This window comes from Oculina patagonica, chromosome 4 (assembly GCF_052425735.1).
Source record: "Oculina patagonica isolate OP01 chromosome 4, crgOcupat, whole genome shotgun sequence".
In the NCBI taxonomy this organism is placed as follows: Eukaryota; Metazoa; Cnidaria; class Anthozoa; order Scleractinia; family Oculinidae; genus Oculina; species Oculina patagonica.
Genome location: NC_135761.1, coordinates 36320515 through 36334360, shown reverse-complemented (window position 1 = coordinate 36334360; position 13846 = coordinate 36320515). Strand labels below are relative to the sequence as shown.

The following is a 13846-nucleotide window of genomic DNA, read 5'->3' as shown; positions in this document are numbered from 1 at the left end:
CGTCCATCCAATAATACTCTTTACAAGTCTCCAGTCCCCGCGCGGCGGCGCGCCTAGGGCTTTACAACAGTCACAACAGTAACGCTTTACAAACAAGTCCGAAAATGTCAATAATCAGTTCAATCGTCTCTCCAATCCACACTGGGTCAAACAGTCGATTTTAAAAGCACCCGGGTGGTAGTCAAAGTTTTCTTCCTCAATATTAGATTAGAATATAGCCGCTGTACTCGGGCGATAAAATTCGATTTTTTAGGAATGTTCTACACGGCATTCGTGGAAACCAAGACTGTAAAGATTTTTTTTCAGGACTGTAGGTTAATTGATTAGCAGTTATAAAAGGGAAAAAGGAGAAGAGATTGTCAAAGAAGGCAAAGGGTGAAGCAGAAAATTGAAATTATTGAAATTAATTTGAAATTTACAGCACAACAATACGTACTGAAGAAACACTCAGAATTAATTAGAAAATACCATAACCCATAAAGAATAAAACTTAATTACTTTTCGAAACGAACCAAAACAAAGTAGCTGCCCAGCCTTGACCTACTTTCACAATCATTTTTAACATCCAGAAAACAGACCTGTTGTGGCTACCGTTTTGTTACATCCGGTTTCATTGCATCCGATTTGTGTTTTAGTGTCACATGACATTTCTCTAGGGTATCACAGGTGCGAATTTGTGCACGGCGAGTTTTTGAGTTTTGCAATTTAGAGTAGTGTCCAAACAGTTCTTTAATGTGCACGTTTAGTTAGTTTTTTTGTACGTCGATATTAAAGGACCAGCTTATTAAAGTTACACCTGTCAACTACAAATATAATTACCTCGGCAACCTTCTTCTTTACTTACTTAAAAAAAATCAATCTCATTCAGTATGGAAATAGAGGAGAAGCCAGCACCATACATTTTTGGTAGCCACCAAGGTTAAGTGGTAGCGATAGTCGCCATAATTTGTTTCAATTTTACATTAAGATAACGTTTTGTGATTACCTGTCGGTAGGTGGTTGAACAATAACCAGTTAAAGGACTTGCCTGCTGGAGTTTTTGATCAAAATACTCGCCTGTACACACTGTGAGTTAGCAATCGTCTTTATCCGTTAACCTTATTAAGTCTGAGAAGAGTAGAAAAGCGGGAATAAGTAAATTTTCCTTTTGTGGATACAGCCCGGAAAGGTACATAATTTTTAACAAAGTGAAAGTGTAGATTGTATTAGCAACCGCTAAATAGTAAAGATTGCATGTGAGTGGGCTTTGGTTTATGGAATAGATGTTAGCGGTCTTTCTTGTATCAGTTCTTGAGGCATGATGGCTCTTTCTAGTCGAACAACTCTAGGGATATAATACATACGCTTTACGTCGAATCACTTTTATTTTATTTTTATTTTTTGCAGCTGTAAACTTGTAAACTTGCAAGATACCCAGCTCTTTTTACACAGTGCAGTGCCGTCAACAACAAACTTTTTTATTGCATTTATCACATGAAAAAAAAAATACAGAAATAAGGGATCAAATGTAAAGACTTTCTTAGACTCCTAACAAGAAGAGCCTCTTACATATCCCTGAACTAGGTCATGGTCCGGCGGTCTAATGTTAGCAAACGAAACTCCTTTGTAAACAAGATAAAAAATGCAAAGTCCAGTCCACTGTCCAGTCAAGTTATTCTAGCTGTCCACCTAAAATAAGTGAGCCTTCCTGTCATTTTGTTTAAAAAATTCATATTTCTTTAAGGTTTTTCGATTATTTTCGGTAGGTTTTTGCACGGTAACCAATTGAAACACTTACCTACTGAAATATTCCATCACAATACCGACCTATGGTGGCTGTAAGTTAGACGTCTTGTTCTCTGTTGTTCTTTCGATCACAAAACTTGGCTGTGTACACGCTGTAAATAAGAACCCTTCTTCTTTATCATCAGAGCATCATTAATCTTATTAAACCCCTCTGAAGAACAGTAGATATACCAACAGTGATTTTTAACGTTTTGCGATTATTTGTCTATAGATTTATGCTCAATGCTCAGCTGCGGGAGCTTTAAGTTAGCTGTCATCCTCCTTAACTACAGAGGAGCATCTTTAATCAATTCAATCCGGGAAGAGTAAAAAAGTCAGAACTATCAAATGTCCGTTTAACAGTTACAATCCGGAAGGTTCCGTATTTATTCACAGAGTGAAATAGCAGTTCTTATTAGCACCCACTAAACCTTCATGGACATTAGATTTGAGATGAATTTTAAATAGTTACCCTCAACATTTCAGCTCCTTTTCCCTTTTTCACTTCATGTTTAGAGACTGTTCATCAGTATGCAAAATTGAACAGTTTTCTTTTCAATTTTGCAATTAAAACTGTTATATGCCAACAAAGACCAGTTAAAATGATAATTAGGTCCACAATCGGCCCACTTTGTGCGTGACTCGATGCATCCAACATGGTCAACCAGTAAAATTTTTAGAACCCAAAGTGAGTAAAACAGTTAATTTTAAAAGCACCCGGGTGGTAGTCAAAGTGTTCTTCCTCGATATTAAATTAGAATATAGCCGCTGTACTCGGGCAATAAAATTCGATTTTATAAAAATGTTCTACACGGCATTCATGGAAACCAGGACTGTAGGGTTTTTTTCTAGGACTGTAGGTAAATTAATTAGTAATTAGATAGTATTTAGATTTGTATTTTTTTTAATAGTAAGAATTCCTCATGTTTTTTACCGTGTTAAAAGAAGTGTCAATAAAACGAGAAAAGAGACATTGTCAAATAAGGCAACGGGTGAAAGGGAAAATTGAAATAATTGAAATTAATTTGGAATTTACAGCAGAACACTACGTACTGAAGAAACCCCTTAGAGTTAATACGAAAATACCATAACTCACAAAGAAAATACCGAGAAAATGTAATAATGTTTTCGAAGCGAACCAACAAAAATGTGCACTATTGAAAAATAACTGTCCAGCCTTGACCTACTTTCACAATTTTTTTTAACATCCAGAAGACAGACCTGTCGATTGCAAATATGAATTACCTAAGCAGCCTTCTTCTTTACCTACTTAAAAAAATTAATCCAATTCAGTAGGGAAAGAGAGGAGAAGCCAGAACTATACACATTTGGTAGCCATCAAGGTTACGTGGTAGCGATAGACGCCATCATTGTTTGAATTTTACACTAAGATAACGTTTTGTGATTACCTGTCGGTAGGATGTTGAACAATAACCAGCTGAGGGACTTGCCGGCTGGAGTTTTCGATCAAAACACTCGCCTGTACAAACTGTAAGTTAGGGGTCTTCTTTATCCTATTAAGTCTGGAAAGAGTAGAGAAGCTGGAGCAAGTAAATGTTCGTTTTATGGATACAGCCCGGAAAGGTACGCAGTTATAAAAAAGTGAAAGTGTAGGTTTTATTAGCATCCGCTAAATAGTTAGGATTACGTGTGAGTGGGCTTTGGTGTCAGTTCTTGACGCTTGACACACGGTGGCTCCTTCTAGTCAAATACCTTCCGGATATAATATACGGTATGCGCTTTACGTCGAATCACTTTTATTTTTTATTTTTTAGCAGTTAGGACCTCGCAGCTCACAGCTCGCCGATGTGAACTTGCAAGATCCCCAGCCCTTCTTACACAGTGCAGTGCCGTCAACAACAAACTTCTAACATGTTTTTCGCTAGTTTTCGTGATCTCCGCCCAGAGGGGGGGGGGGGGTACTCCGGCTTGTAAATGACGGGGATGATCGAAGGATTTTTTGGGGGGTTGAAATTTTCGATTACGGGATTTTTTTGGGTTGGAAAATCTGGCAAGTATTTTTTGGGTGACTTGATTAATATAGGGGATTTTTTTTGGTTATTAAAAACGAACTAAAGTGCCCTGGCACGGCCTTGGCGTTTTTATGGTATGATGAATAAACAAACACGAGCGTTCAATTTTTATGGTTTTCTTTGCGTAAGATTACTGCCCCTCCTGGCAATTTAGAGGTAATTTGACAAGGGATTTTTTTTTTTGGGGGGGGGGGGGGTTATTTTTGGTCCAGGGAATTTTTTTGGGTAATGTCGGAAGACTCAGGGATTTTTTTGGGTCCTGAGTTTTGCCTCCATTCGATCATCCCCGTCATTTACAAGCCGGAGTTCCCCCCCCCCCCGGGGATCTCCGAGAGGGTCATTTTTAGCTATACTGGCTAGAGATATTATTTCATTTATCACATGGAAAAATTAGTGTTCGAATGTAAAAACTTTCTTAGACTCCTAACAAGAGGAATGTCACACATATCTCTGAACTCAGTGATGTTCTGACAGGACAATGTAAGCAAACGCGACTCCTTTGTAAATAAAAGAAAATAATGCAAAGTCCAGTGCACGGTCCAGTCTAACTTTTCAAGCTGTTCATCTAAAAAAACAATTAAGCTTCCCCGCCAACATTGTTTAAATTTCACCTTTAATTTAGGTTTCGCGATTATTTTTCGGTAGGAACTTGAACGATAACCAATTGAAACACTTGCCTACTGGAGTATTCCATAACAAGGCCGACCTAGAATACCTGTAAGTTTGGCGTCTTGTTCTTTAAATTTTCTTTCTGGATATTAAACTAGCATATAGCCGCCGTACACGCGAGCGCAAAAGTATTCGTTTTAATAGAAAATGTTCTACAGTCAACTCTCTCTTAACAGACACCTCTATAAGACGGACACCTCCATAAGACGGACACCTGGTGATGGTCCCTGCCGTTTTTTCAGTCATTTTACTGTAACAAAACTCTCTGTAAGACGGACAACGGACACTTTGAAACAGCCAACGGACACGCACAAGAAGTTATTTTTTTAGTGAATAATACTTCGAAAAGTATGTCAACATATAGCATAGTAAGTCAGCGCCTTTAGAATACCAAACGTACCAAAAACAGTCCGCTATAACGTATTATTTCACTGCTTAAGTATATGGCACCAAAGAGGTAGTTTTCTACTTACAGTATTACTGTTTGTAATGAACAAACAAGTCGAATTTCTGATATTATTTTTGTTCCACTTTATAGGTTTTGCTAAAGTAAGCCACTCGAAACAGACGTGTATTCGTTGTGCATAGCCGTTTGGCTTTATCTTCTTAAAATTTCTGGTGTCACGTTACCTCGACTCTCTATAAGGCGGACACCTCTCTAAGACGGACAGTTGGGGCCGGTCCCGACGGTGTCCGTCTTAGAGAGAGTTGACTGTAGTTGGGTTTAAATTGAAACGAGACAGAGTCAAAGAAGGTGAACGTATTGGAGTAAATTAAAATTTGTAGCTCTTATCTAATTTAATTTGAAATAACATTGCAGAACAATACGTACTGAACAAGCATTAAGAGTTACTAAGAATATACCATAAAGCATAAACGAAGACACTGAGAACACTTCATCCCTTTTTTGAAAGGTTAATTTGAAAATGCTTTCCTTCCGAACGTATGCATAAAATTGTAAATTATACAATCGGCTCTAGCAGTCACTGAACAGACCTAGGGATTGGAAATATGAATCAAGCTAGTGTTCTTGTTCTTTATCGATTGAAGGACATTAATCCTATTCAGTACGGGAAGAGAGGAAAACGTTGGGGCCATAAACTATCCGGTGTTCATAAGGGTTAAGTGGTAGCCATTAACAAGTAAGCTTTCTTGTCGACCTTGTTTACCTTCAACATTAAGTTAACGTTTTGCGATTATGTTTTTTATAGATGGATGAACAATAACCAGTTAGAAGAATTGCCTACGGGTGTTTTTGACCACAATACGCAGTTGTGGCACCTGTAAGTTAGTTGTCATCCTCGTTAACTACAGAGGTTCATCATTAATCTTATTCAAAGCGGTAAGAGTAGAAAAGTCAGAGCAAGAGAATTTTCGTTTAATGGTTACAACCCGGAAATAGAGATTACTTCACGGAAAATGGGATACGATTTTATTCACGAGTTGAGTAGTGAAAGAAAACGAACGAGTGAGTTTTCTGATACACCTCAACGAGTAAATAAAAATCGTACAAAACATTTTCCATGGTGTGATTTGTTTATTTTATTGGTACTGAGATTTTTTCGTGCCATAATATTACGAACAAGGGAAAGTACACAAAACGGCGTTGAGGCGAAAGTGATTCAAAGCTAAAAAATGGTCAAAAATATTTTAAATTCTAAATTGTCTTAAAAATATAACTTTAAAAGTAGACTTCCTCCACTTGCTTAAAGTCAAGTGTGTATTTACAATGGCAGAGGTTGCTAAATGTTAGGAAAACAATTCACGTTCATCTGACTCACTGTCTGTCATTTCCACCTTGACAATGTGTACCTCGCGATAGATTTGTTAACCAGATTTATTGTAATCATATTAATGGCAAAATGATTTCCGCTTCAATGAATAATCCGTTAAAAATGCCATAGCTTACTTACCAGTATTTTACTAAACTTTGAAGCGAAGAAGGCTCGTATTCGTTGCCATCTTTATCGTTCTTTAGCTTGACATTTTAAATTCACAGATGTAAGAATTATTATTGAGTTCCACAGCGGAGCTATCTTCGATTTTCCTCGCCTCCCCAAGTCTTCTGAAGTAGTGTTTCCATCTTGTTGAGTTTTGTAAAGGGCGATTATTGCTTTCTTGACGTGAAATGAAGTGAACTCTTCAATACAACACAAGTTAGAAGCAAACTTTTCTTCTGTTCTAATTTATCAAAGCCCGCGATTTGTGTGCAACAGCTGCCGTGCAACCCTGTACGTTCATTCATTACTTGTGAAATTTCATCGTTCACGTTGTTGATTGGACGAACGATGTTTTTTCACTAGTGAAATCCCATCGTTCGCGTTTCTGATTGGCTAAGCTCTGAATCAGTAAGATTTTTACTCGCTGCGATTTTCATGAGTTATTCTCAGTGCCTGCGGAAAGAGGGAAAAAGTTGGGGCCAAAAACTATCTGGTGTTCATAAGGGTAAAGTGGTAGCCATTAACAAGTAAGCTTTCTTGTCGACCTTGTTTACATTCAACATTAAGTTAATGTTTTGCGATTATTTGTCAATAGATATATGAACAATAACCAGTTGAAAGAATTGCCTACGGGAGTTTTTGACCACAATACTGAGCTGCGGATCCTGTAAGTTAGCAGTCATCTACTTAACTACAGAGGACATTGTTAATCATATTCAATCCAGGAAGAGTAGAAAAGCCCAGGGGGGGGGGGGGGGTACTCCGGCTTGTAAATGACGGGGATGATCGAAGGATTTTTTTGGGTTTGAAATTTTCGATTACGGGATTTTTTTGGGTTGGAGAATCTGGCAAGTATTTTTTTGGGTGACTTGATTAATATAGGGGTTTTTTTGGTTATTAAAAACGAACTAAAGTGCCCTGGCACGGCCTTGGTGTTTTTATGGTATGATGAATAAACAAACACGAGCGTTCAATTTTTATGGTTTTCTTTGCGTTAGATTACTGCCCCTCCTGGCTATTTAGGGGTAATTTGACAAGGGATTTTTTTGGGGGGCTTATTTTTGGTGCAGGGAATTTTTTGGGTAATGTCGGAAGACTCAGGGATTTTTTTGGGTCCTGAGTTTTGCCACCATTCGATCATCCCCGTCATTTACAAGCCGGAGTACCCCCCCTGGTAGAAAAGTCAGAGCAAGAAAATTGTCGGTCAATGGTTACAACCCGGAAAGTCCCATATTTTTTGAAAGAGTGAAATAGCAGTTTTTATTATATGGAGGAGAGTGTTTTACTGGGAACTAAACCACTCGTAGTTTTCATACGCCACTCCATCCGGGACCCGAGTGGCGTATTTTCCGTATGTCACGCTTTCGAGTGTCATATCGTTCAATGACGTCACGATTCCCGCCTTTTCTACTTTGTTGAATGAACTGAATGCGTCGTTGCCTCAGTGTTTAGAATCATGGCGGTGGCAAGCAGGTTTGTTTTGCTAAACGATGAACAAGTGAAAGAGTTTTCCGAAAGCTTCGACAACGAAAACACGAAAAAGAAGACCTTGTACGATTTAAAGGTTTTCAAAGAATGTCTCGACACTTGCGACGAGAAGAGAGAGATTGAGGATATTGCGCCTGTGGAGCTGCAAGAAATCATCAAAAAATTTGTTCTCGCTGTGCGAAAGAAAAATGGTGAAGAGTACGAACCCTCGTCAATCAGGGCGTTCATACAAAGCATCGACCGGCATCTTCGAAAAAACAATTATGGATTTTCCGTCCTCAACGACAAAGAGTTTCACGAGGTTCAAGATATTTTAAAGAAGAAACAAAAACAGTTAAAATCCGTGGGCAAAGGAAACCGGCCAAACGCAGCGGATCCGTTGTTGGATGAAGACATCGCCACTTTTTACAGCCGTGGAGTTCTAGGAATTCACTCTCCTAGAGCTCTATTAAATACCCTTTGGATGAACAACTGTACATTCTTTGGTATGAGGCCAGGTAAAGAGCAGAGGGACCTTTGCTGGGGCGATTTGCAGTTAAAAACAGATTCGGAGGGAACCGCTTCATCGAATTCAACAAAGAAAGACAAACAAAAACGCATACCGGTGAAAACCCTCGAAATATCAGAGAGAAGAAACCTCAAATGTACGAAAACAAGAGCAATGCAGATCGCTGCCCTGTCAATGCCTACTTGGTCTACAAAGATCAACTGCCCGCTGTCATGATGAGCGATGAATCGCCTTTCTATCTTGCTGTTAACATCGAAAGGCCGAAACCCGGTCAAATGTGGTTCAAATGCTCTCCGCTTGGAATCAATTCCTTGAGAAGTATGCTGAAGAACATGGTACAAGATTCAGGCCTGGATTCAGACAAAAAGCTCGTAAATCACAGCACAAGAAAGCATTTGGTCCAGAAGCTGGTGGATAACGAGATACCACCCAACGAAATCATTCAAATTACTGGACATAAAAACGTGAACTCTTTAAACAACTACTCATCTCTGTCGGATAAGAAACAGAAGCAGATTTCCGCTGTATTGTCTAACGATGCCAATACCAGCCAAACCTTGTCAGCTGTCTCCATTGAGGAGAAAACTAACTCGGATAGCTATTTAGCGGGTGCAGCTTCCGGAAGTTTATTTCAAAACTGCCAAATCGGAACGGTAAATGTGCAAGTGTATCAGCCCGGTCGTACCGAAAAGTGTTCAAAGATTCGATCTGAAAAAAGGCTAAAAATCACTGTTTCAGATGACTCAAGTCAGAGTCAATGACATTAATTTTAGTTTGTAAAATTAGTTTAGAGTACAGCTGTATGTTATATCCTTGGCACCGGGTATTTTGTATTTTTCACTTCAGTGTATTTTCTATTTTAATGAAGCCCACCCGTATTTGTGTAAACCTTAATTTGGAAAGAATAAAATGGGCAATTTCAGATATTTTGTCTCCATATAATAAAAAGAACATTACACGTTGGCTCGAAGATATGAATTTTTTGTTCTCGTGGCAAACACAATATCTATGTGGTTGCCACTCGAACATAAAATTCATATCTTCTCGCCACCGTGTAATATCCTCTATTTATTAGCAACCGCTAAATCATTTGGATACATTTTGAATAATTAAGCTTCAGAATTTCAGCTTCGTTTCAGCTTCGTTTCCCTTCCCTTCGTCAGTGGATATGTTTGGGTTAATGATCGAGTTTAAATTCCAAGGTTATTCAAGGTTTATCTCCCACAAGAAGTTTCTAAATTTAGGTTGTGTTGGTTATTTAGTCAAGTGTTTGTACTTGAAGGATTCGTTCCCACGGTAAATGAACTTGATAATTTTAGCTGAACTTGCTTTGGACCTCCATAAAGGTTCCTGGTATAGTTCCGGGTCCTATTAGTTTTAATTCTTCCGAATTTGTCATTGGTCGTTTACTCTTTATTTTGGTTTTTCATGTAGATCTGTTTGTATTTGCTTTCTTAAGTAAGTCTTGGGAATGTCTCAAGTTTTCCAAGGTCACAGCGATTCGAACCCAAACATGTCTACAATTTTACTATATATTAAATGAACCTTCGAGCTTAAGATTAGCTGATTAGAAGAGTAGAGTAGTCTTAAGTCAGCAGAGTTGTAGCAGTGAACAGCCAGACGCAGCTGAAGAAAATAAAGAAGATCTGCTAAGAGTCCTGGTTACCTCTCGCAGAGCTTTTCCCCCTAAAAACACTGTAACAATATTAACAGTGCTCTATATAAGAAGAAAAATGCTGTTTACTGTTTTCCAATATCTCTTTTCTTTCCAGAGATATTCAAGTTTTTAGAATTGTGGTGGCGGTTGTAGTGGTGGTGGCGGAGTTAAACAATAGAATTGTTGTGGTGGTGGCGGCGGTGGCGGTGGGGTTAAAGTATAAAATTGTGGTGCTGGTGGCGATGATGGCGGAGTTAAACAATAGAATTGTGGTGTATATAATTGTGAAACATTAAATATTTTGTCAGTTCGTGTTAATCCTTCGTTGAGCTGATGCAAGAAAGATAGTCACATAAGTAGTAAACAGATAAATGATAACGGAATGATTGTCATCATCGAAACTTGAGTGTCATTTACATTGTGCAAAACCTGTTTCATCAAGACAAAGGCAAAAGAAGCATCAGCTTAAACAGCCATTACTTGGTCCTCTTCAAGAATCCTCGCGACAAGCTACAGATTTTGACGCAAGCAAAACAATTGTATCCTGGAAAAACTCCTTGGTTTATAAAACAGTACGAAGAAGCGGTATGGAGACCGTTTGGTTAACTGTTTATTGGCCTTCAGCCAACCACTCAAGAAAAATACAGATTGCGAACAAATGTATTGCCCGGTAAAGAACGATTCGATAAAGGGGAAGTAGAAGGCAATGTTTCTGAGGAACTACTGCACTATCTCAAGCATCAAAACCTGATGGCTCCCCCGGTAATGCCGGACATGCAACGCTTGCGGATTAATATGGATGGCCTTCTCTTCCGTAATGGCCTTGGAAATGACTAAAAAGCGAGGCAGTATATACAGCAAAACAGGTTTTTGACGTACAAACATCTAATTAATTTGATACCTGAGGCAACAAGGTGGGCCGAACCTTAAAAGCAGAAACAAATATCTACCACAGAGAATTCACCAACAGTACCAACCCCCCAGTCAAGAAACAGCGACTGTATCAGCTCCTAGTCAACAACCGGCGATTATCCCAACCACGTCAGTTCAAGCACCAGCAGCCACAATAGCACCCTCCCCTTGCTTGATCCCATCTGTTCTGAAACCTCCCCCCACAAAAACAGCCTCAAATCCAGTTAGCAAATTACTTGGATAATGAACCGAAAAGGCCTTCCAGACGATCCTGTCGTATACATACCACGTGCACAACTTCAGAAAAATATTCATTTGCATTAAACAAGACGCTCGATTGCTTTCCGAAATTTTTTTCTGAAGCATGCTAATAACTGCCTTGGGATTAGAATAGCAATGACAACATCTGCAGAATAATAGCTTTCGTTTTCTGGACAAAGAGGCCCTTAACATTACTGTATTACAGCTTAATAGTGTGACAAATGCTGTTACAATTTTCAAGCAATATTAGCATGTTTCTGAAAATTTTTCGGAAAGCAGTCGAGTGTCCTGTTTAATGCAAGTAAATATTTTGCTAAAGTCGTGAACGTGGATATGAAACTTGAACACAATAACCGTGAATAATGAGGACACTCGCTTGTAAACACGAAATCTGTGGGAAGAAATAGTACATTGGAGGCAATTTTATTGTCTTAAATGTTTGAAAATTGCAAGTCATATCAATTGATGACAAATCTCGAGATTTTCAAATTTTGAAACAAATTCATATCATTATCACTTTTGTAGGCATAGACCAGACTAAATACAAAAAAGGCAACAAGAGCATCGGAACGCACGCTCATCAATTTTTTTCTCGCAATCAACCAAAGCAATCACCGCCACTGTTTTACACATTTTCTCGTTAGTATGTTTCTGACTGTTTTTATAGCCCCCAAAACTTTATTACCAAATGTTTCGATAATGCGCTCATACAATTTGTTAAAACTTTGCGAACATCGAGGCGGCTATGTGTGGTACAAGCTCTGTTGATCGATTTCCGAAAAAATCTCCTTGTGCCGAAAAATACGAGCGAAAGTAAAAAACGTGATGATGTTAGTTCGTTGCTATGGCAACCCCAATGTCAATATAACAGTCGTCAGAAAAATTCATCTTTATCTAACACAGCTGTGGTGATCGTTTTTCGATAGCATCGTTATTGGCGACGTAGTTAATTATCAAACTTCAGAGGTGTTACCCCTAAAAAATCCAGTTGAGCCGCCTTAATGTATTATTATCTTGAATTTTTTTTACTTTCTAGGGACTTGTCTTATAACCAGTTGGAATACCTACCTGCAGGAGTTTTTAATAATTTAACAAACCTAGAAGAAGACCTGTGAGTACGATGTATCCTTGATCTCCTTATCTTTTTCTGTAGTATAAGAAAATGACGTTCAACGTATTTATTGTGTATCGACAATGATGAAGTAGAGCCTTTTCTCATATTCTGCGTAATCGATGTGAATGCGATGCCATGGATGACTTGGCCACATCCAGGGTGCTATCGCCGGCGGTTTTCTAACCTGCTGACAGCTGCCACAGTTCCTTACCATCTGCTATTTTTTTGGTCTACACCACATACGGTTGGGTGACCCACGTGTAGCTCTTCCAACAAATCCTTCTGATAACATGTAGAATGACAACTCTTAGTCCCCACAATAGACAATCCTGTTCAATTGACATCTCGTGCCGACGGTGGAAGGCACGAGATGTCAATTGAACAGGATTGTTCAATTGTTACAAAGTCTAATACTCTGGACAACACGGAGTCGACTTGAGTCGCATGACTTATCTCCTTGTATGTGATAGACAAACAGATCATCCATAATTAGACAAGTTCTGACCAATCTTGCCGGGTTATTTATGTTTAACGCGCTAAAGCTTTGTCTAAGGTACGAGCTGACGCATAATTTGCCTTCTAGATCATAATGTATTATGATCTGGAATTTTTGTTTCTCTTTTTCAATGTTATTTTCTAGGAACTTGTCTTATAACCAGTTGGAATACTTACCTGCAGGAGTTTTTAATAATTTAACACAACTAGGACAACTGTGAGTACGATGTATCCTTGATCGCCTTATCTTTTTCTGTATTTTTACAAAATGACGTTCAACATATTTCACTACAGCGAAGGCCCGTAGCGAGTATTTTTTTGTTGGGGTGGTGGAGTTGGTGGTGTTGCGCTTGAGCGTAGGCTTGAGGTAACGAGCACAGTGGGCGCGAATTTGTAGATTCAGAGCGTTTCTTCTTTTCGCGTTTAATTCATTGCGAGAGTGTTTGAAAGGTTTTCGCCTTTTGAAGCGATTTTGATTTATTGTCACCTTTACCTTTCTTGCTCAGTTTACACTACCAGACCTCATCCCATGACCTCATCACGTCCTCACTTTTCAGGTTTTAAAGCGTCTACATCACATTGCTTTCTTCTTATCTTTTATAATAATAAAATAATAAATATATGTTTATGGTGGTCATGCACTTAGCTTCATATCTCAACGAGATAGCTAGTTTACAGGCATGCCACTGAAACAGAGGAAACAAATAATTTTAAATGAACATAACAAGATTAAAAATCCAAACTGGCAGGAGGCAGACCAGTTGGCTATATACAAAGCGTGGATGAGGATTTGAACTCGGGACAACCGAGAAACAAATCCAGCTAGTGGCAAGGGCAGGTCTTGAACCGAGGACCACCGGATTACAACACCAGCGCCCTAAACCACTTGGCCACGCTTGCCTCCTTTTAAAGAGAAAAAGTTGTCAAATATCGAACATTTTCAAAAAAACAGTGGCAACAGTGGAAAAATCAATTTGGTTTATATTCTCATGTTAGGTAGACCTT

General features: G+C 38.7%; 1 protein-coding gene across 1 annotated transcript in view; it reads left to right on the top strand.

Moving 5' to 3' along the window:
- Positions 1 to 13846, top strand: part of LOC144648388 (uncharacterized) — a 71218-nt gene that overhangs the window by 10776 nt on the left and 46596 nt on the right. The window contains exons 11-17 of the mRNA XM_078507965.1: positions 996 to 1067; positions 3184 to 3255; positions 4443 to 4514; positions 5678 to 5749; positions 7002 to 7073; positions 12269 to 12343; positions 12987 to 13058. Of these exons, the coding sequence (XP_078364091.1) occupies positions 996 to 1067; positions 3184 to 3255; positions 4443 to 4514; positions 5678 to 5749; positions 7002 to 7073; positions 12269 to 12343; positions 12987 to 13058 (507 nt within the window). The remainder of the gene's footprint in view (positions 1 to 995; positions 1068 to 3183; positions 3256 to 4442; positions 4515 to 5677; positions 5750 to 7001; positions 7074 to 12268; positions 12344 to 12986; positions 13059 to 13846) is intronic.